The sequence below is a fragment of the Alexandromys fortis genome, unplaced genomic scaffold, assembly GCF_014885135.2.
Source record: "Alexandromys fortis isolate MF-2015 unplaced genomic scaffold, M_Fortis_MF-2015_v1.1 scaffold_72, whole genome shotgun sequence".
In the NCBI taxonomy this organism is placed as follows: domain Eukaryota; kingdom Metazoa; phylum Chordata; class Mammalia; order Rodentia; family Cricetidae; genus Alexandromys; species Alexandromys fortis.
In genome coordinates, this window is record NW_026067969.1 from 2,506,168 (window position 1) to 2,527,567 (window position 21,400).

The 21,400-nt window shown below is 53.6% G+C and overlaps 3 protein-coding genes across 4 annotated transcripts in view; 2 read left to right on the forward strand and 1 right to left on the reverse strand.

Moving 5' to 3' along the window:
- The window catches only part of Adamts13 (ADAM metallopeptidase with thrombospondin type 1 motif 13), a 50,304-nt gene extending 47,890 nt beyond the window's left edge, over window positions 1-2,414 (forward strand). For both annotated transcript variants that reach the window (XM_050155349.1, XM_050155350.1), the window contains exons 28-29: window positions 1,269-1,453; window positions 2,012-2,414. In XM_050155349.1, coding sequence (XP_050011306.1) covers window positions 1,269-1,453; window positions 2,012-2,245 — 419 coding nt within the window. In that variant the 3' untranslated portion in view covers window positions 2,246-2,414. The remainder of the gene's footprint in view (window positions 1-1,268; window positions 1,454-2,011) is intronic.
- A 342-nt stretch (window positions 2,415-2,756) lies between these two features.
- Window positions 2,757-12,395, forward strand: Cacfd1 (calcium channel flower domain containing 1). The gene is given in 5 exon segments (XM_050155354.1): window positions 2,757-2,905; window positions 5,674-5,746; window positions 7,027-7,152; window positions 9,958-10,065; window positions 10,474-12,395. Coding segments are annotated over 5 exon segments (516 nt in total). The 5' UTR covers window positions 2,757-2,787; the 3' UTR covers window positions 10,565-12,395.
- On the reverse strand, window positions 10,604-19,362 carry Slc2a6 (solute carrier family 2 member 6). The gene is made up of 10 exons (XM_050155351.1): window positions 19,195-19,362; window positions 18,501-18,663; window positions 17,323-17,529; window positions 16,617-16,716; window positions 15,955-16,163; window positions 15,576-15,728; window positions 14,886-14,994; window positions 14,385-14,570; window positions 14,046-14,191; window positions 10,604-13,372 (listed from the first exon to the last, which is right to left on the reverse strand). Exons 1-10 carry the CDS (start codon window positions 19,281-19,283, stop codon window positions 13,217-13,219), a joined length of 1,518 nt encoding a protein of 505 aa, XP_050011308.1. The 5' UTR covers window positions 19,284-19,362; the 3' UTR covers window positions 10,604-13,216.
- Between the last annotated feature and the right edge of the window lie 2,038 nt (window positions 19,363-21,400).

A 21,400-nucleotide genomic window follows, 5' to 3' on the forward strand; every position in this document is an offset into this window, starting at 1 on the left:
GTGACAGTGTGTATGCTAGCACCCACAAGAAAGATGCCCGCACTACATACTGCTCATACAGAGGGCATCTCATAGATTCCTGTTTCACCCAGAGCCCAAACAGTGTCCTCTGTGAGCCCTCTCGATCACCTTAGAAGTTTGATGTAGAAGCCCAAGGTGACTGAAGATATCTTTTACCTTGCCGATTCCAGATGTTTCTGCCACATCTGAAAGTGGTACAACAGGGCATGGCCTCGCAAAGGCTTAGTGTGAACGTGTCTCCCTTTCCCGCAGCTGCCACCAGCAGTAAGCTGTGCTAGTGGCCGAGTGCACAGGTGCTGGGGTCCTCCTGGGAAGCACAGTGGCTTCCTTCTCATTGCCTCTCACTTCTCACATGCAGACAGTCCGTCTTACAGGAAGCTTAGGTTCACCGACTACTGATGATAGCCATGAACAGCATAACTGAACCCCAACTTTTCTGCCAGTTTTGTATTTTAAGTACTTTGTGGTATAAGTTCATTGAATCCTCTTTTTAAATATATAATGTTCTGTCTGCATGTATGCCTGCAGGCCAGAAGAGGGCACCATATCTTGTTATAGATGGTTGTGAACCACCATGTGGTTGCTGGCAATTGAACTCAGGTCCTCTGGAAGAGCAGTCAATGCTCTTAAGCTCTGAGCCCCCACTGAATCCTCTTTTAAAATTCCCTGCCTAAAGCATGCCACTGTTCCCTCCTCCTCACAGCGGAGGGAACCAAAGCTTGGAACCTTTCCGTCCCTTCAATTCATTATGATTTATTATTATTATGATTGTGTGTGTCTGATGTATGTGTGGGGGCATGTGCATGGCATGGTGTGGGTGTGGAGGACAGTGGGCAACTCCACGGAGTCAACTTTCTCCTTTTGTCTTTTTGTGAGTTCCTAGGACTGAGCTCAGGTTATCAGGCTTGTGTGGCAAGAACCAAGATTTTTACCCACTGAGCTATCTCATCAGCTCCCCTTTCCCTTAAAAAAAAAAAATTGTCTTGTGTGTGTGTTGTCAGGCAGGGGCGGTGTCAGAGGTTCTTTCCCACCCACCGTGTGGGTTCTACCAATCAGACTCAAGCTGTCAGGCTTGCACATAGCACTTCAGCTGTGGAGCCATCCCCACCTCCCCCTTTCAGATCACTGCCTGATGCTAGTCTATTAGAAGCGGTCTGAACAAAGGCTCAGCAGCAGTGGGGGGAGGGAGTCCGCTAGGGACCCTCTGGTGGTCCACAGCCAGCCAATCTGCTTGTTCTTGCCTGTAGAATGTGACAGGCAGCTCTTTGGACCTCGGGGTGAAATTGTGAGCCCCCAACGGAGCCCAGATGGGAGGAATGCAAGGAGTTGCCGGTTCTTCATCAGTGTGGCCCCACAGGCCCGCATTGCCATCCGTGCCCTGGCCAGTGACATGGGCACTGCCTCTGAGAGGATCAATGCCAACTATATCTCGGTGAGGTCATCAGGATGGGGACAGAAATGGGGTGACTTTTAATATGCTTCTGGAGAGCTGTCTCTAGGAAGGAAAACGGGGATGCTGGGTTTAGGGAACCCTTTCAGTTTATTTCTCACCCCAAACTTCAAAATTATTTGAAAGAAGGGGAAAGAGGGTTTCCTCCACACTAACTCACCAGCAAATGCTTGCTGCTCCACCTGCAAGAACCAAGAGGGAAAACCTTTCCTGGGGTAGACTGCCTGTTGACCAGGGTGGAAGCATCATGTTCAGGCCTGGTATTTTTTTTTTTTTTCCAGAAGAGCATAGATAGGGTTGTGGGTTTGTGTGCGCTGCAAGATATCAGATCACCCCATAATCAGGCCTGGGCAGGATTCCAGCTCTGGCAACTGGCTGTGTATCCTAGGGAAGCAGCCCAAAGCCTCTGAACTTCAGTTAGAATGGCATGTCCCTCATGGGGGCTCCTGTGAGAATCAAACATGGTTCTGAGTAGCCAGGAGTCTATAAAATTAGATAATGGTCAATCATGGTTTCTACTGGCTACTTGCTTCTCCCCAGATCAGAGATATCCACAGCCTGAGGACCACAACATTTTGGGGGCAGCAGGCACTCTTCTGGGAGTCCGAAGGCAGCGAGGCTGAACTGGAGTTTAGCCCTGGTTTCCTGGAGACTCATGCCAGCCTCCAGGGTCAGTACTGGACCATCGAGGACACCGGAACAGGACAACAGTCTGACTCTGTCTTAGAGTTCTCTCCAACCGCCAGAAAGGGAGGCAACCCTCCACTTAAGTGACCAGCCCCGGAGCGTGCAACACTAGCGTCTTGAGAGGTTCTAACGCCTGCCAGCCTTAGGGAATCTCTTTTAGGGACTTTTCCAGGTGCAGAAGGGCTGGAGCTGGGAGGTGGAGATCGGGAAAAGCTGTCCCAGCCCCAGTAGCTAATAAAGGATACAGGAAACCTGACTGGCGTTTTCCTCCCATAACCTGCTCCAGCCGGGCTTGAAAGCTCATTCTACTGCAAGGTGGAATTTCCTGGCCATTGGGGTAGGACCTTTGCCATTTCTAGGCGACTTCTTCCAATCTTGGGAATCAAAAAAGGCCAGTCCGAATCCGGCGTACCTGCTGGGTCTCGGCGGCGAGGAGACCCTAACGATTGTAAACACGCCCCTTATGCTAATATACGTCAGTCCCCGCCTCCCGCCCGCCCCCCACTACTAGCCTGCGGGTCCGCCCTTATGCTAATCGCCGCCTCTCCCACAAGGCCGTGCGCGGGTGGACACGTCCCTTTGTGCGTGCCTGGGGCTGCGCGCAGCCTAGAGCGTAGCGTCCCAGCAGCATGAGCGGCTCGGGCGCTGCAGGGGCGGCCGCGGGCCCTGCCCCGCCGGCGCAGGAGGAGGGCATGACATGGTGGTACCGCTGGCTATGCCGCCTGGCGGGCGTGCTGGGGGCCGTGTGTGAGTACCGCGGCCGGGGGAGCGGGCGTCCTCGGGGTTGCCATAGCTCCTGGCCTCGGGCCTGCGTTCTGCCACCCGAAGTGCGGTGGCCAGAGGCCGAGCTGACCCGGCCTTGTCCAGAGGAGCTGAGACTCACAGAGCACGAGCGTCTCTCTTTTTCCTGGTCCTCCTCGGCCTGGCGATGCTCACCTGGGCTGGGGTGGGACTGCCGAATTCCCAGCCTTTGGGCAAAGCTTGTTCATAAGTGGGGGCGGGGGCAGGTCGCCACAGGCTAGCAAGTTTGCTTGAGAGTCTGACGGTGCCAGGGGGTAGATGGCCCCACAGGATGGCTGGGCAGGGGGTGCGGGAGAAGCAGCTCATTGGTTTCTCAGTGTCCATTTAGACTCCAGCCCTTCAGCTGTCCACCCTCTCCTAATGCTTCTCACCGGCCCGGAATCTTCCACAACAATCCCTGGTTCACACCCCCTGAGTTTAGGTCCCAGAGAGCTCTAAAAGGATAAAAGAGAAAGGCAGGTCTGCCTCTTACGTGCAGCTATGTTGCTGGCTTTCCAAACCAGACTTTTGAACGGAATGTGTTTCCTAAATCCTGTCTGTCCCTTCCATTGTGAATTCCTAGAAGCCCAGGGGGAATACTGGTCTCAGGAAAGGGAGGTCCGAGGATCCCATTGCCGACCTGGTACAGGAGCCGAAACTGTGTGGGTAGGGCAGACCCATCTGCTCTCTTGCCTGAAGGAGTAAATAGGAGCCCCATCTATTCAGAGGCTCCGGCTGGAAGTTCAGGTGGATTGGGTGGGGCTAGTTGTGTGCTGCCCTGGCAAGGCAGTTCCGGAGGGAATTTGCTGAGGTCGGATTCAGATCCTCTCCTGCACAGATAGCTGTTTCAAGGCGGTGTTAAGAGGTGCAGGAGCAAGGAAGATCCTGACCTCCCTCCATGTTGGTGATCCCATCAGTGACCCCCCCGCGACTTCTAGTTTGACTTTGGAAATCCCGCCCAGTCCTGTGCTTCCTAAAGTGGGTGTCTGTGCTACTCCAGAAGGTCTCCCCCAACTCAGCCCTCCTTCTGGGTTGAACCATAGTTGAAATCTTAGGGGAAACCCGTGGCACTAACTTCAGTTGTCCCCCCCCCCCCAGCCTACAGATTTTGGGGGAGGGGCAAAGTGTATTTGCTTTAGAAATTCAGTAGGGGGTTTTGACAAGAGCTGTGTCTTAACCAGTCATTTCACTCTTAGAGTGAAGGGCCTTGGAGAGATTTATTCTGGTCCCAAAGGCACCTGGAGACAATAGCTATAAAGAAGAGAAGATTGCATAGTGACATCTGCCTTTTATGGAGGACATAGCAGTAGCAGCCCAAGTGGATGTTTCTGAGTCCTTGGTTGTCAGAGGACTTCCGTTTCTCTGCGTTGTGACCTGGTCCTCCCCAGAGCTGTCTGTGTAGGACAGTGTGGGTGAAGTGGAGCCACAGATGGAATGCTGATGCCAGCAGTCTAGGCCCCTCAGGTCTACCCCACACAGGCCCAACCCCACACAGGCAGGAGGTGCGTAGTCCCTCACTTTTGTGTCCCCGGGAGCTTTGCGGCCAGAGCCACACATGGGTGAGTGCTGCCTTGGGTTCTTTATTAGAGAAGGCAGTTTTATGGCATAGGAGCTGGGCCACTCAGATCCATTCTCCTGCATCAGCTTCCATTTGCATAGTGTAACACAGGAAAGAGGAAAACGGTGGAATTCCAGGCCCAGTGGAGGGATCAGGTGCCATAGGCCTGCTGCAAGTTTAATGAGTTGGTTGCTAATTGCAGCCTCAGAGGGCCAGCACTCTGCCCCTCCCTGGCGACAACCTGGGCTTGTGTCCTACCAAGCTGGGCAACTCCCAGGAATGTCCTCAGAGGCTCCCAGAGTTCCTGGTGAGGGACTTCCTGGTGAAGCCAGCTGCGGGCTGTGAGTGGGTGTGGCAGACTGTGTCCCTGAGGTGCTGACAGAGGAGAAGAACCTTAGGCTCCACACTGAAGTGAAGTTCTATGATGGGGAAGAAGAGGATACATTGTCCCTGCATGGCGTCTTGCTGTTCTACTATTGGGACACAGCGTGGCCATGTGTAGGAGAGAAAATGAGCTGAGGGGCCTACATGACGAGGATGGATCACTTGGCTGGTGTTTTAGACGTGGAACTGTCACTTGGATCTTACCTGGTGCCCATCAGTGTATCATGAGAAGCATCCCTATCCTGACCCACATTCAAGCTGTAGCCAGACATAGTGGCACGTGCCTGTAATCCCAGCCCCCAGGAGGCTGAGGAAGCAGGATAGTGTATCTTGGGCTACAGAGCAGGACTCTGTCTCAACGGGGGGGAAAAAAAACCAAAACCCTAATCAAGCAAGCATAAACAACAACAATCTCAAATAAATCTGAGTAGAATTTTCCAATTCAGAGGGCTTTTTGAGCAGCCTACTTTGTGGATGCTGATTGGTGGCCCTTGCTAAGGTTTTTGTTGAGAGCAGAACAGGCCTGACCTCTTGAGGGGGTTTTGATAATAGCTGGGAACCAAGAGCTGGCCCATCAGAGCCTTAGGTGTGAGAAGGGTGTTGCCTTTACCATCCTCCCCAAGGGTGAAAGTGGCTGGGTTTGAGGCTCAGGAACAGGCTAGCTGTCTCAGGTGAGGGTGGGTGGCTGAGGGAAGCCCTAGTATTGAGCATGTTCTCAGTGTCTGCCCAGACAGCCTTCTGCCGTGTCTGCCGCATACTCCACTAACTCCTGCCCGTGTCATTTGCTTTGAAGCCTGTGCCATCTCTGGACTCTTCAACTGTGTCACCATCCACCCTCTGAATATTGCAGCTGGCGTGTGGATGATGTGAGTAGCTGTGAGTGGCCTGCCCCAGTGGGGCTTGAGGTCTGTGATGCAGGTCTTATCCCCCTCCCTGCTCCCACCAGTGATGGGCCAGGGGGACAGCCAGCTGAGCCCTTATTGAGTACAGGGTCACAGACACAGTTACTGAGCATCTACCCGGCTCAACACTGTAGACTCCTCATCTACTGCAATGGGATCTTCCCTCTCGGAGCTCCAGAGCCATGGTGTGTAAGGTCAGAGTTGGGGGTCTAAGAGGGTGGTCGACCAGCTGTGAGGCGGTGAGCAGGGCTAGTTAGGGGGGCAGATGCAGGTGTAACTGGTGCTATAGCATCCACAGGTGCACTCCTCATCACCCTCTTCCTGGCAGCTGGATCCCGGGAGGGGGCGCCAGAGAGAGGGCGGCTCAAGGCGCTGGGGAAGCATTAGCATTTGTTAGTGCTTGCCCAGTCATTTGGGGCAAGGTACAGGTCCCGCCTTAGGCCTCAGGCCAGGGTGATTTTGGTCTTGTGGAGTGGATGTGTGTGGAGGCCTGTGCTGGCCCAAGGTGGCGAGGATGGGGACTGTAGAGGTTGTGTACAGATTGGCAGAATAGTGAGCTGATATTTGGAAGACTAGCAGCCACGGTGGGCAGGCAGTGGGCAGGAATTACAAGAGCTGTGTCTGTTAATCAGGCTGTCAACAGCACTTTCTTCCAGATGTGGCAAAGACCCAGTTGTCTGGTCATGACCATTACCCACCTATGGAAGCCAAGGCCTTCAGCAGCAGCCGCTTAGCTGCTCCCAGCAACTGGGCAAGGATTGAAGCCACCTGAGTAGAAGCTTCCAGCATGGGCTGCCCAATACCCTGCCTCTGTCTGCCTGACCCACATGGTCTCAGGTCTCAGGCTATGAGCAGTCCTCAGTGACTGGGGGCAGCCTGCCCACAGGGGCAGTGTTGGTGACTATGATAATACTCCTAGCAGCTGGCACTGTGGCTAAGTTCTGTGGATGAGCATGCTGCTGGCTCAAGATAACATCGAGGCAAGGACCTTAGTTCACTTCACAGTTGGAAGGGTAAAAAGAGCAGATACTAGGCTCTTCCTCCAGCATGCTTGGGTAGTTATGGATACTGCTACAGCAGTGGGGTGAGGTGGGGTGTTGAACTGCTTGGCAGAAACAGGTACCTTGTAGCATCTTACTTCTGAGGGCCTGTGGGAGGGTGGTGTTCCTTGAACCACTGGTGTGAAGGCTTTTGCAACCCCAGGTTGTCAACTGTCATTGTCCTTTTTGCCTTTGCCCCTGCAGCATGAATGCCTTCGTCCTGCTGTTGTGAGAGGCGCCCTTCTGCTGCCAGTTCGTGGAGTTTGCAAACACAGTCGCTGAGAAGGTGGACCGGCTGCGCTCCTGGCAGAAGGCTGTGTTCTACTGCGGGTGAGGGGCTGTTGGGTGGGGCATATGGCACGGTTCCCCAAACTTTCTGATTAAAGCAGGTCTTCGTGAGGTGGGCCGGGCAGGAACAGGTAGAGGCCTTTCTTTCCTGCAGGAGTTTCATTGGATAGCTGTGGACACAGCCACTGGCCCATCCAATAACAGCTGCTAAAGATCAGGACCCAGTATTTGCCCTCTGGAGCTCAGCTGGCAGCTACGGCCACACAAGTGTTCTAAGATCTATGGTGCTTGCAGCAGTGTGTGTGTGTGTGTGTGTGTGTGTGTGTGTGTGTGTGTGTGGAGGGGGGGAAGCAGCTGGGAGTTGCCAGGTAGGTCATAGTAGATCTGCGTGGGCATTAGGCAGCCCTGAGAGGAGTGTGACCAGCCTAGAAGTTCAGACATGAGATTGAAGAACAGAAAACACCATTTCCCTCTAAATACATTTTCTCCTTTTGGTTCTGACAAGTATCACAAGACTGCACCACTTCCGAGATAAATTGAATACACAGACGCTTCAGAGAAGCGCTTTTTTTGCATGAGAGGCCCAGCTAGGCAGTGATATTTATCACAATTTATCTTTATGATCAGGTTAGACCAAAGCTTGGTGAAGGCTCAGTGGCTTCGTCAGTGAGAGTATACAATGAATGTGTGCTTGCTGGTGGTTTTCTGTTGTGTCTAAATCTAAAGGGATTGTAGGATCACAAACTTCTAATAAGGCTCGCATGATGTCCTTTGGTTTGTGTGTGTGCATGCACCTATATGTAGGTGCACATGTGTGCGGATTTTCCACAGTCACTTTTTGCTTATTTTTAAGGATAGGGTCTCTCACTGAACATGGAGCTCACAAATTTGGCTCGACTGCCTGTCTCTACCTCACCAGCCCTGAAGTACTTGGGTTTTTATGGGGATCCAAACAGGGCCTTACCAACTAAGTTGTCTCCTCACCCCTTTGTTTTTTCCCCACCCTTTGTATTTGAGGTGATCTCATTATGTAGACCTGGCTGGCCTTGAACTCACAGAGTCTCTGCCTCCTGAGTACTGGGATTAAAGGCGTGAGTCAGCATACCTGGCTTTCTTTGAGTTTTTAAGCTGTGTTGTCATGATGTTCACAGTAATGTGTGTTTATCAAAAGTCATTTGTAAAGTAGAAGATGGTCACTCCAGATCTCACTACCTATTTTCTGGCATGTGTTTCTCCAGTCAATCCAGACCTTTTAGAAGCTCATCTTTAACCTGCTTATAAAGGTTGAACCTGCTTTTTTGACTTGCTATGGTATTCATATTCAGTATCATCACAAAGACTATGACCTTCCTTTTAATGTTAAACACATTTATTCAGCTGGACATAGTGCCTTTGTTTTAATTTGTTAGCCGACGTCAAGTCTGGTGAACATCTGTCTGCCAAAACTACCATGATGATATCCTTAGGAGATGTTTCCAGGTGTGAAATTACCAGGCCAAAGGCTATGGCCATTCAAAAGATCTTAACATACGTGACTCAGTTTCTTTCCCAAGAGGCTATCTGGGTGTCCGTCCCCTCCCCATCCAGTGCCTAGTGCTACTTTAACGTTTATATTCATTGTCTAGGAAGTAAAATACTCATTATATATTCTCATTCATTTTCTTTCTCAAAAGGTTTTTGGTCTCTGGTCCTGCTCTTTTGAGAGCTTTAATGTTTGACTTTGCAGGCTGTGTTTCCAGTATTAAAGACCTCAGATTCCTATGCTATGTTCCCCATTCTGCTTTTTCCAACCTACCTGCCTTTAATGTTAATGGTTTTCCTCGTGTGATCTTTTCCCTCGAGATTTCTATTATTTTATTATAGAAAACCCTCGACTTAAGGTGGGTTTCCATTTTGATAAAACAGATAGCCTATTGAAAACATGGTAGCACACCTCACCTACCAAACACAGCTGTTACCAACTTTCACCATGCTTCAAGCCCTGACGCTGGCATTGTGACTTGGTATGGTGCCTCCTAAGGTGGCCTGCAAAGCTTGGGGCTCAGAACCGCTTGCGAGCACAACCATAGATGGACCGTAGTCGGCTATAGTCAAGGACCCTCCACACTTGGAAGCACTTCTGCTACAATAAAATCTACACCGGAAGTCCAAGGAGTGAAGTTGGCTTTGAGTGTGTGTCATCCTCCTGCTTCGGGTGCCTCCTCTCCAGAAGTGACTGGACTGAGGGCTGGGCTGCTGGCTCCAGGACCTTCCTGAGTCAGCCTGTCTGGGACTCATCTCCTGTTGGAAAATCCCATCCCTCAAGACTGAGTTGCAGAGGGTCTTAGTTCGAATGGACCCACCACCAGGTGGCGCCAGCCTGCTACTGAAGCCCCAGCTAAAGCTGCACTGGGTCCAGTGTTCCCCTGGGCATGAATGGGGTGTAGGGGTGAGGTGTGGGGGTCAGGGTGGGGTGGGATGCTTGTTGAGGTACAGCTGTTCCAGGATTGCTGTACTGATGAGAGTGTTCATTCATTGTGAGGTGGGTGTGGGATAAGTGGCCAGCAGTCCTCACCTGACATCAGGATCTCAGGTTTGACCCCACTATACGGTGGAGGTGGAGCCTTGAGAAGCTAACTTGGTCACAGGACTGTACAGATGGACTCTACCCCATCCTCTGGCCCCAGCCTCTCTGTTCTAATGAATCATATACCCAGCTGTTTGCTATTTAACCATTTGTGGGTCACAGATCTTGCCATGGAGACCTGCTATGGTCTTCAGTTCTGCCTCCAGAAGGGATGTTTGAGGCCCTCACAGGGCCAACACATGGGGGGGGGGAGTGCACCCTTGACCTCTGTTCTCTCCTAGGATGGCCGTCGTTCCCATCGTCATGAGCCTGACCCTGACCACGCTGCTGGGCAACGCCATCGCCTTTGCCACCGGGGTGCTGTACGGACTATCTGCCCTGGGCAAAAAGTGCGTCCGCAGCCCAACCCTGGGGTGGGGCCTCCTTTGCTGCCCCTGCTACCCCATCTCAAGTGGGAAAGGTCTGGGTGGAGCCCTCTGTCTAGTTATGGACAGTGGCCATAAGTGACTCACCTGTGCTCTCAGGAAGAGAGTCAAGAACTCGGGACAATGTAGATGGCCCCTCTTGCCTGGCTTGCACTCCATTAGGTATGCACCAGACACTGTAGCCAACTGCCACCTGTCCCCTTCAGCTTTGTCGGTACTTGCTCTCAGAGGAGCAAGGCCTCTGTCCCCTTGACGGTGACCTCTGGGGAGCACAGTCCTGGGGAAACATGCCTGCAGGTCCTATCTGGCTGCAGCCTGGGAGTTGGCAGTGGGAGGGCTATGCCCATGGAACAGCTTCTTTTCTCCCCCTAGGGGAGATGCCATTTCCTATGCTCGGATCCAGCAGCAGAGGCAGCAGGCAGATGAGGAGAAGCTGGCTGAGACTCTGGAGGGAGAGCTGTGAGGTGGCCCAGGGTGGCCTACCCTCATTGCCTACCGCCACTGGGTTCTGTGTGATGTCTGGAGAAGGCGGAGCACCAAGTATGTAAAATGGCCTGGGAGAAGAGTCCCTGCAAGTCATCATGCCTCAAGTCGTCTTGTGCCTACCCTGTTCTCTGGACCTACTCAGCCTGGAGCTCCTGCCCCACTGGTACTGAAGACCTGGGCCATAGGATATGGATGGGATGAACTTGCTCCTATGAGCCTATGGTGCAGATTCCTGCGCTGGTCACACTTCCCAGGCCTGAGGCCAGTCATCCAGGCTCCTGCCACTTCAGGGCCGAGTTGGCTGGCAGGTGAGGCTTCAGCTCTGCCCCATGCACCTGTCCTCAGAGCAGAGGATGAATGCAGCAGTGTCCTGAGGCCAGCGACTGTTGCCTGGAGCAGGAGAGATGGCTGGTCCTTTGAGAATCTACAGTGCTCCCAGGAAGCAGCTTCTTGGCCAGAAGAGCAGCCTTGGCAGTGGCCAGAGGGCTGGGTGGAAGTCCCCTGGTGCCTTGGCCAAGCTATTCCAGACACCTTGTTGTTCCATCTCCCATGGTCCTTGCCTTGACATCCAGGTCCTGCCCCTCCCCCAGCTCAGGCTTTGGTGCTAGGAAGTGTGTGTTTGTGTGTGTGGTGTGAGCTGGGAGCGTGTACTCCTGCTAATACGCAGTGAGAGCCTCTTTATCAGTGATGGCAGGCTCACTATTTGTAGGGATTGACCTCAGGTATTCCTCCCAACCTGCCCCTGGCATCCTGTAGCCTTTGAAGAGCTGAGCAGAGACTCAAGTCCCCTCTCACACAGAGCTGGCCCTGCCTCAGGTACTAGACCTTGGTGAGTAGGCCTGCATGGCTAGGGTATGGAGAGCTGCTACTCTGGAACTAGTCCTCCTGCAAATACCCTGGTTGTCCCCATCCTTCTGCACTGTTATCTTTTCCTACTGTCCTGTGATGTTGGCACTAGTGGCTTAGATGGGCGGGACCCTAGACATTAGGCACATATAGGTGGTCTGACTGAAGATGACGTGAAATGCTAAGCCCTGCCTCCCTCCTGCACTAGGACTTCAGCTGGGCCTGCTCCATGGGACCCAGCCCAGGAGTTGCTGAGTCTCTGGGGAATCTTTAGTTCATCAGATTTTGGAGCCAGGAATAGTGGGCATTCTATTTTGGATAGAGACTCTTTGATATGTGGGCTCCGGTTGTTTCTCAGAGAGCCTGGCCACAGTGAACCTCAGAGTAGCAGAGATGTCACAGTGTAGGTGGCTTGGCGGGGCATGTGTCTTCAAGGTTTATCTGAGGCTATTTTTCTCAAGCCAGGAATGGGCTTCAAGGGCTCTGTGTATGTATGTTTGGGTGTGTCAGGGCCCATGTTCACAGTAAGACCTGTCTACCTCCCAGGAGGAGCAAAGGCCCTACCTGCCCCTCTGGTTACTTGTATTGGCATAAGATTCAGGTCACTTCTGCCCAGGCCTTCTGTCCCTGGTATTGAAACACAGTGGCTATATCTGTGGATAAGATTGGACCCCGATAAGGAAATTGATTTTGTACTGGGAAAGCATGGGGTGGGGGGTAAAGGTAGAGAGAGGGATACAGACCAGAGTGGGACAGTCATTTACATCCTGAGGTTCTGGAATTACGGTGGCTCTGGAGCCCTTGCTTTGCTTCTGAGCACACACAGGCACTCTCTAGCCCAGACTAGACCCCCCCCCCCCATTGCCTGTATCTGACTGTCTTCTGTGGCTCCCTTTGCCACCTACCCCCTGGTTTGTTTTCGGTTAGCTTCCATTTGGAGTAAAGCAAGGCTGTAGTTGGTATGCACCGTCTACCTGTCACCTTCTGTCTTCAGTGTCTGGGATTGGCAGGGAGACCCTGTCTACGCCTGCTGCACTGAGCCTGGCCCGAGCCTGCTCACAGGGTCACAGAGTGGCCTATCTGTAAAGGGCGAGCTGGCGTTCAACCCCACGGTGGCTGCTGCTTTCTCTGCACTATGATCACGTTCAGAGTACCCTGGCTGCTGGGGTAGGGAGCTCCTGGAATAGATCCCGTTCCCCTTTCCTCCCTGAGGCAGCAGACCCAATTCCTTTATTTTGAAAAACAGTGAACAGTTTTCAGACTAGAGGTATCCAAAGGTTGGAATGGGTCCTGTATTCTGGCCTTTGGAAGCCCAGTGTTCCCCGCAAGGTATCCAGACCCTGTGGGTGCAGGACCCTGTCCTTCCCATGCCAGCTGATCAGAACAGCATGATGTGATGATGTCCCTGTACAGAGCCACTTTGCCACCTCCAGCCCTGTTCTCTGTTCTCAGCGTGGCTCTGCATGGGAAGTGTCCCTTGTAGGAGTGAGAAACTAAGCCCCAGGTCCCCCGACAGCCTTGTCCTTGGGCACAGCCTTTGCTCAGTCTGGGGCTGGGCTGCCTGCTCCCCCTGCAGGTCTCAGTTGAGGTATTACAGCACCGCAGGCTGCCTGAGCTGGGGCCTACCAGCCCATAGTTGGTGAACTGCCTGTCCGGAGGGGGAAATGTGTTCTGCATTCTGGCTGATGGCAGGGATGCTGCTGCTCCTGGTTGCAGGTGTGACTCTGTGGCCAGCGCAAAGGCCTGGCCTGGGTGATGTGGTCCCTTAGAGCCAAGCCCCTGACTAGGGCCTGAAGGACATCCTGCGGGTTTGGAAGAAGGCCTCGATCTGCTCCAGCGAGCGGCCCCTGGTCTCAGGCACGCAGCAGCCCGTGAAGAGCAGGCTGAGCGCGCAGATGGCCGAGAAGAAGAAGAAAGGCACCTGGAGGCCGAAGGCATTCTGCAGGGGAGTTGGGGAGGGAGTCACTGAGCAGACCCAGCCCCCAGCCAGAATTTCGTGGACTCAGCCAGTACTGACAGCCTGCGGGGTGGTCTTCATCTGGCCACTGCTCTGCTCTGAAACCTCCCGGCCTTCCCTATTATCCCCCAACTGCCCTCAGCCACCCTTGGAAACTCCGATGTCTTAGGTACCACACCCAAGCTCTAGGCTGCTTACAGGGCCTGGTGGGCAGCATGTGTGTCAACCTTCCTCTTAACCTCAGTCACTGAGGGAGGAGGGCAGGTTCTGGCTTGTGCTGACCCAGCTGGATTGCCTTGATAAAGAGTCTGGAGCTGGCCAACATTCAGGTGTTTTTAGGGTCTGCTGGCTGGCAGACCTGGGAGCTAGGTATATTTAAGAGGGACCTCACCATGCTATAGTCAGGTAGCAGGGTTACACTGGAGAAGCTTAACATCCAATAGGTCAAGAGACAGACAGTACAGCTGATCTGGGCTGTATCCCTGGGCTGGGAGGTAACTTGACTCCCACAAACACCCCTCTCCCCCGTGTGCTCCTATTTCTTGTCATGGCCTTGGCTGTGATATTACTTGGCCACTCTTAGCCTCTAAAGGGCCTGTGAAAGAAGACTGCTAATGGAGAAGCCTCGCTGGGAGTCCAGGGGGCAAACACTCACCACTGCCAGCAAGAAGTAGTTGGTGAGGACGAAAGCTGTAAGCCAGCTGACCAGCACACAGAGCCCTGAGGCAACACCACGGGCACGCAGGGGCAGAACCTCAGACATGAGGAGCCAGGTGATGGGCCCCCAGCCCATGGCATAGCCTGTCCGGAAGAGGGGAGCAGTTGGGCTCAAGCCCTGGGGACCCTCAAGCTGTCTTGCCCGTGTCTCTTGGGTTGTAAGGAAGTCCTATTCTCCAACTCCCCAACCCCTCAGGCAAACCAGGACAGTAACAGAACCCTGTGCCCCCACCCAAACAGCCCATCCCAGGGGTCCCCACTGCCAGGGTGTTCCTACCCATAATGAAGAGCATGGTGGCCAGTAGGGGTATCAGAGTGATATAATTGAAGGACGTAGCTGGGGGCTGCTCTGTGCCCTCCAAGGTCATGATTTCCAGTCCCAGAGTGCTGTTGGGGGTCAGAGGCCTTGGGCCAAAGTGGATGTACAGCCCCAGCGTCAGATTGGCCACAAACATGACAGATGCTGCGGACACACGGGCACTTGAGGACCAAGATTCTCCAAGCTTGAGACCCTTCCCGAGCCCCACAGCACCTCTTTCTGGGCAGCAAGGCTGGCTTGTAAAAGGGGCAGTCCTCCCACGCCCAACACGGAATGACAAGCTCAGGGTCTCTTGCCAGTCCTGAGCTAAGCGGCTGGGCTCCCTTGCTCTTGGAGCTCTGGCAGATCTGTCTGGAGCAGCCACCATGTGCTAGGGAAGCTTGGGTGTGGCCCGAAGACTACAGTCCACTCGGTGACTGTAGGAGAGCAAGAGGCAAACATCAGAGTGGGGACACTCACCTGACACATAGAGCAGGACTTTGCGGCCGGCCAGGTCCATGGTGATGGCCGCAATCAGCACAGACACGAGCCTCACAGCGCCCACGATGGCTGCATCCTGCTGGGAGGGCTGGGGGCAAGACACTGGGCTGAGAGACCTGTTCTGTGCCCTGTACCGACCTAATTCATGTCAGGGCACTCAGGCCTAATCCAGGGTCACTGTCCCTTTTTTGCCTTGAGCCATCACAAGTACCAAGCCCTAGGTACTTTCTCTGCACCCAGCCCTTTTCCAGCGGGGGTGGGGGAGCTCTGCAGTACAATATACTATGCCTTCTACTAGTCCTAGTGGGCACAAACCCTGGTTGGGCAGTGATGGTGGACCGGAGTCATCCTCATCTTCAAATCTCATTGCAGGAAGAACGTGGGGGTGGAACTGGGCTCTCGGGGACTTTACAGGCCCCACCTGGGATCTGAGCCTGGGGACATGGTCCCAAGAGTCCCCACATTCTATTAAATTGTTTTCCCTTCGTTAATTTGTATATTTTAAAACACTTAAGCTTCACTTGAGGAAAATGTAATTGAGGCAGGGTGTGAACCAGAAGTGTCCAGGTCTCCGTCACCTAACTCCCTGCTTGTATTCTCCTCAGCAGCCTCACGGGACTCTGGGCAGCGCTGGCCTGGATGTGTGAGTGTGTGTGTGTGTGTTCTCACCAGCACCACTGACGTGCTGTCGAAGATGGTCTGCAGGTACACAAGGATGGGAGTGATGCCCGTCAGCTGCTGCAGAAAGCGCATCAGGACTGCGATGAGAATAGGCCGGTACACACGGGGGTCCCGGGCCTCAGACCACGACACTCGGCTACTCTGGAACACAAAGCTGCTGCTGAGGGGCTGTGCCAGACTCTCCAGCCTTGGCCATCCCGTCTTGGCACCTGTGGGTCTAAGAGAGACCCAGCCACCCGAGGCTGCCTGGGCTCTGCACACTGGGAAGAATCACTCAGAGGAGAGGCAGTCAAGGCTCAAAGAGGCCCAGTGAGTGTCCAAGGCCACAGAGAGCCTTGCGTGCTGGGCTCGGATCAGTCAGCCCCACCTGTCTCCGCACGTTGTCCTGGATCTGCTCAAACTCCCAGTGGACCTCCGAGTCAGCTCGCAGCCAGGTCAGCGCCTGCAGTGCCTCCTCATCCCGGCCCTTTGAGAGCAGGAAGCGAGGCGAGTTGGGCATGAAGCTAAGCAGCAAGATCATGACGAGGACGGGCCCTTCCCCGGCCACAGCAAGCCACCTCCAAGGTAGCAAAAGACCTGGTGAGAGAGGCTTTAGTGAGGGGCTGGGGCCTCTGAGTAACCTCACTGCTCTCCTGGCCAAGCCTCCCAAGTGCCCACGTATCTGTAGTAGAGGCAATGAGGGGCTGTAGGGATTGCCTGGACCCTGGTACTAGAGTGAGCTTCTTACAGTATAATGAGAGAGGGTAAGGCAGGCTGGACATGGGACTCTCACCCCCATCACCCAGGCAGGCAAGCTCCTGTATGGGCGTCCCTCATGACTGACAGGATACTAGACAACCTTAGTGCTGTGGGAAGGTGGTTTGAGACTCCTGCTGTAGAACAGGCCTCACTGCTCAGAGATGTGATACCCATGGGGGCTAGGCAGATGTCCTGCCTATCAGTGCTGGGTTCTTTCAGGGAGAGTTCTACCCACCCCCACTCCCCATTCATCTCCAGAACCTGCATGCTGGATTACAGGATGATACTTGCCGAGGGCATAGAGAGACAGGGATCCAAACACGGACATGAGCTGCGGTGTGGCCCCAAGAGCTCCACGAACACCAGGGGGTGCAATCTCAGACACGTATACCTGCAAGACACATGCCTCCACTTGGGGCTTTAGTGGGAATGCATGTTTCTGGGCCCAATGGGGTGAGAGAGGGAGGCCTTGGAGCCTGGAGAAACTGGCAGGAGATTTGTTCTGACCATAGCTCTGACCTTCCCTTTCCCTAGCACGAAAATAGGCAGAAGCACTCAGCTCTGATGGGCATGGGATGGGGGTGGGAAGGCAGACACACAGACGGACTATGACGCTGGGACCCAACCAAGCCCAGGGTATTCAGGCCAGGTGCTTGTGTTTCTCTTAGTGATCCCTTTTCCCCCTGTTTGGCCAGGGGACAGGCGTCTGTAGGGAGTACTGCATGAGGTAAGCAGTTGGGGCTGGGAGGGGGGCAGGGGCAGGAACTTCCCTTCACATCCCTTGCTCAACTCAGATTTTCTTCAGTTGAGCAATGCATAGAACTGAGGTCAAAACACAGGATAGGAAGCTTTCGGTGACAGTGATGTCAGCTTCTTTGGTGGAGGGAGATGAGGTTCCTTGGGCAATGTAGGAGACCCCACACACTCTACTGAGCAAAGGCTCAGAGGCAGGGGTGGCCCGGAACAGCCCTGAAGCAGCGGAGACATCTGGCCTTACCGGGATGCAGGCAGCAGTGAGTCCCCCGGCAAAGCCCGTCAGCATTCTCCCCAGCAGGAGCATCCAGAGGCCACGGGCACCAGCCATGAGTGCATAGCCAATGACTGAGGGGACAGCCGAGAACATGATGCTGAGCTTCCGGCCCAGGAGGTCATTGAGTACCATAGCACTGAGGCCCCCAGCTGCGGCACCCAAGGTGAACACGGACTGCAGGGGTGTGAGAAGATACAATGGCCTTAAGCGTTCTCACCCCCAGGGGAGCCTAGAGATAGTTCCCCCAGGGCTGACCCAGAAGGCAGGCATTCTTTGGTCGAGAGCCCCCTGTCGGAGTGCACAGCAGCCTGTGGACAACGGTGTGGGAGGGTGCCACAACTACTGTTCTGCTCTAGAGGTGCAGGGGGGCCACCTGTCCACAGTGGCTCAGCTCAGGAGTGTCCACGCTGGCCTCAAAAACAGTCATCTGCCTCCGCCTCCCAAGTCCTGAGATTAACGGGGTCCTCCATAGCTCCCACTCTACCCAAGAGAACTGTGACTTAAGATTTGGGGGTCATTGGAGTTGCTGGAGAATAAGGGATTTGCCTGGACTCTTGTTACTCATGAGCAGTGGGACCAGAGCACACAGCTTGGCGGCTTGTCTAAGCCTCAGTTTCTCAGCTGTGTAATGGGGAGAGCACAGGTTGACCCCAGGAGTAAAACTGTTTCACCAAGTATCTGAGCTGTGTGTTCCCTGCACGTGCCCACCCCATTTGAAATGCTCAAGAAACCCTAAATCTTTCCAGCTTGGTTGTCAAGTTGCAGTTCTAACACAGGGTCTACTGACATCTAATGCAACAGTGTTGGGCTCCTGGGCTCCTCTCTATTTGGCCACACTATGTCTTTCTCCAGATGATACCTCTCATCCCTCTGGCACCTGGTGTTCCTGCCTCCAGACACTCAGCTCTGCTGTGGCAGCCTGGCTGTGGGTATGCTATTGGGAAATCTTCCCATCAGCCCCTCCCCACATCTCTGTAGGATGTCACTTCCTCACGGGTCTTGCCATCACCACTAGCAGACAGGAGTGTGTGAGGGAGGCTTTAGGGGAGGTGCCAAGGCTGAGGGATTTTAGTTCTCTGTGGTAAACAGGCTGAGTGGGTCCATGCTCCCCTACTACCCCGCCTGGCTTAGAGAACAGGTCTCACCCCAAACCAGGATGCCTGCTTTTTGTCCAGGTGTAGTTCTGGGTCAGAAGAGAGCTTCAGCGCAGGAATGACTGGGGACGTGTAGACCAGGGCATACCCAAAGCTGAAATTGCCCAGAACAGCAGCAAAAGTGGCCAGGAACACCCTTCTGTTTTGCAAGACCCTGGTGGGGGATGGGGGTGGAACCAAAGGACCAGGGTCAAGTCCTCTAACTGGATCCTGGGTTCCCAGACTGCTGCCTTCCCTGAGCCTCGTGGTCATCCAGCTCAGCAGACAGCAGGGAGAAGCCTGGGGTCCAGGGCCAGTCAAGTTGGTACCTCCCTGAGGCCTGAGCAACGGCTCTAGGAAATCCCCAGGGTGCCAGCTGGGGATGGGGCCCCTTTTTCTCCAGAAAATGGGTCATGGGTTCCCTTTCCTGCTGTGCTGCCCAAAACTTGCTCTGTAATCTCAGGCAAGACCCTCATTCTCTCCCTATCTGTGACAGATGGGTCCCCACCCATTATTTTTTGAGAAGGCCACTTCTCTATGGGAGATCAGCTCTTTAAATAGGACTTGCGAGCATGCGGTTAGAAAGAGCCAGATGACTCTTGGTAGCCACTCACCAGAAGTCAGTGGCAGCCCAAGATGTGTGCCGACAGCCTACTGGAGATAAGGCCATTCCAACCTCCCACCCCCCACGCCCTGCGACTCTCACCCGGCCCGCGTCCTTTCTCTCGGCGACGCGGGCGCCTCGGGGAAGGTGTCATAGTCCAGACCCTCGGATCCTAGCAGGGGCTCCTGCATGGTCACTGCCGAGACGCTGGAGTACACGCAGGCTGGACTGAGCAGCGGAGCTAAAGCATCCGCCCGAGCCCCCAGCGCGCGTCAGGCAAAGCTCCGCCCTGCGGCTACGATTGGCTGCAGGGCGGCCCTGCAGGGCCGTGCTGTCCAATGGGACAGTCGCTTGTCTCGGATGCAGGATGCGGTAGGGCTCTGGGGCGCGTCCGTCCGCGTGCGCTTTGAGGCCCTGGGTTCTGCCGGGGAAACCCGCTCCACGGGCAAGGCGTAGGGCGGGCGAACACTAGCGAACACCTGTTAGGGTGGCCTGGGACCAGCGACCAAGGTCTCTGAGCCCCACTCCGCCAGGCTTGTGTCAAGGGCGTGGACCGCTCTTTGACTAGGTCCAGCACAAACAAGCCCACAGAGGTGAAGCTCGCCAAGGTCACATGACAGATTTTTTGTCTCACTCAGCCTTACTCTGTGCCCTCTCCTGTCCTATAGATGTCATTTCTATATCTGTCACCCCACTGCTTCCGTCTTGACCCTAATCAAATCTGAACAGATTTGGGTGGGTGCAGTGCGGGGAGGATGCCTGAGCAGACACAATTTGGGGAAACTCCAGCAGGTGCCATGGTTTGTCTCAGCCCATAGCTGGGGCAGAACCCGGGACCTCTCTGCTAAGCAAGCAATCTGAGCTACATTCCTAGCCTCTGGGATTTCCTGACTGTCGAAATAGCCTGATATTGTTCAAAATCATTCCATTAATGGCATAAAAATAATGAAATGAAGAAAAATCGAAACAGAAACTTCTCTGGATGCCTATTCTAGGGTGTGGAAAAAAGCCATCGTCATGATGCCCGCTTCTCCCTTGGGTCTTTTCAGGCATGGGCGTGGACTCACTTCCCCTCCACATTCATAAGCTGGCCCTTTATGATCAGGCTATTAAAACAGTAAAGAGCATGGTAGATATCTTAGTTCCCCTTTACTACAGTGGAAACAGTAGGACAGAGGACAAGAAGCCAGGAAACCACCCATCTCCCACAGCCCACCGCGCCTAGACCTCTTCTTTCCTTCCTGTATCTTCCTTTCGTGTTTGTTACCTAACAGGGGAACATGAATTCTCAGTGGCATTCCACTTCATACCAGTCTCAGAACACGCATGTTTGTTTGTTTGGATTTTATTTTAGGGGTTGGAGAGATGGCTCAGCGGTTGAGAGCCCTGGCGGCTCTTTTTTTTTTTTTTTTTAAATTTTGTTTAACTTTATTTTATGTGCATTGAGGTGAAGGTGTAACATCCCTTGGAACTGAATTTACAGACAGCTGTGGGTGCTGGGAATTGAACCCCGGCCCTCTGGAATAACAGCCAGTGCTCTTAATCACTGAGCCATCTCTCCAGCCCCTGCCCCAGCTGTTCTTGCAGAGGACTCAAGTTTGACCCTCAACACCACATGCTGGTGCAAGCCCCCCTCTGTACCTCCATTTGCAGGGTCATCAATACCCTCTTCTGACTTCAGCTCATGGGTGATGCAGGCATACATGGAGAAAAAACACTCACACACATAAAAAATTTAAGATACGTAGATTTATCTTTATTGTATGTTTATCTGTTTGTGAGAATGTGCTCCTGAGGCTAGAAGTGTTAGGCTTCTAGGAGCAGGAGCTATAGGCAGGCGTGAATCACCTAACGGTGATGGGAACCAAACTTGGATCCCATGGAAAAGCAGCCAAGTCATTTAACCATTGGGCCATCTCTTCAGCTCCCCTCCACCTCTTCTCCCCCTGTTTTGAGACAGGGTCTTCTGTATTTCAGGATGGCATCAAACTTGCTAGTTAGCCAACCACTTCAATTTTATCCTCCTGCCTCCACCTTCAATTGGCTCTGCAGGCCTGGCTTCATTCTGTGAAAGGGATTGGACTCAGGCAAGCACTACACCAACCGAGCTAAATTCCAGCTCCTATCTTTCTTGGAGACATCTTTCACCAAGACACTTCAAAACCCCTGCCTCAGATCACCAAGTACCTGGGATTAGCAAGCTTGGTGATTTTTGAGGCTATCTCTCACAACATGGGTTTTGGATCCCACTTCCTGTATCCTGGCAATGCAGTTTTTAAAGGAAGTATCATAGTTGCTCCTTAAAAAA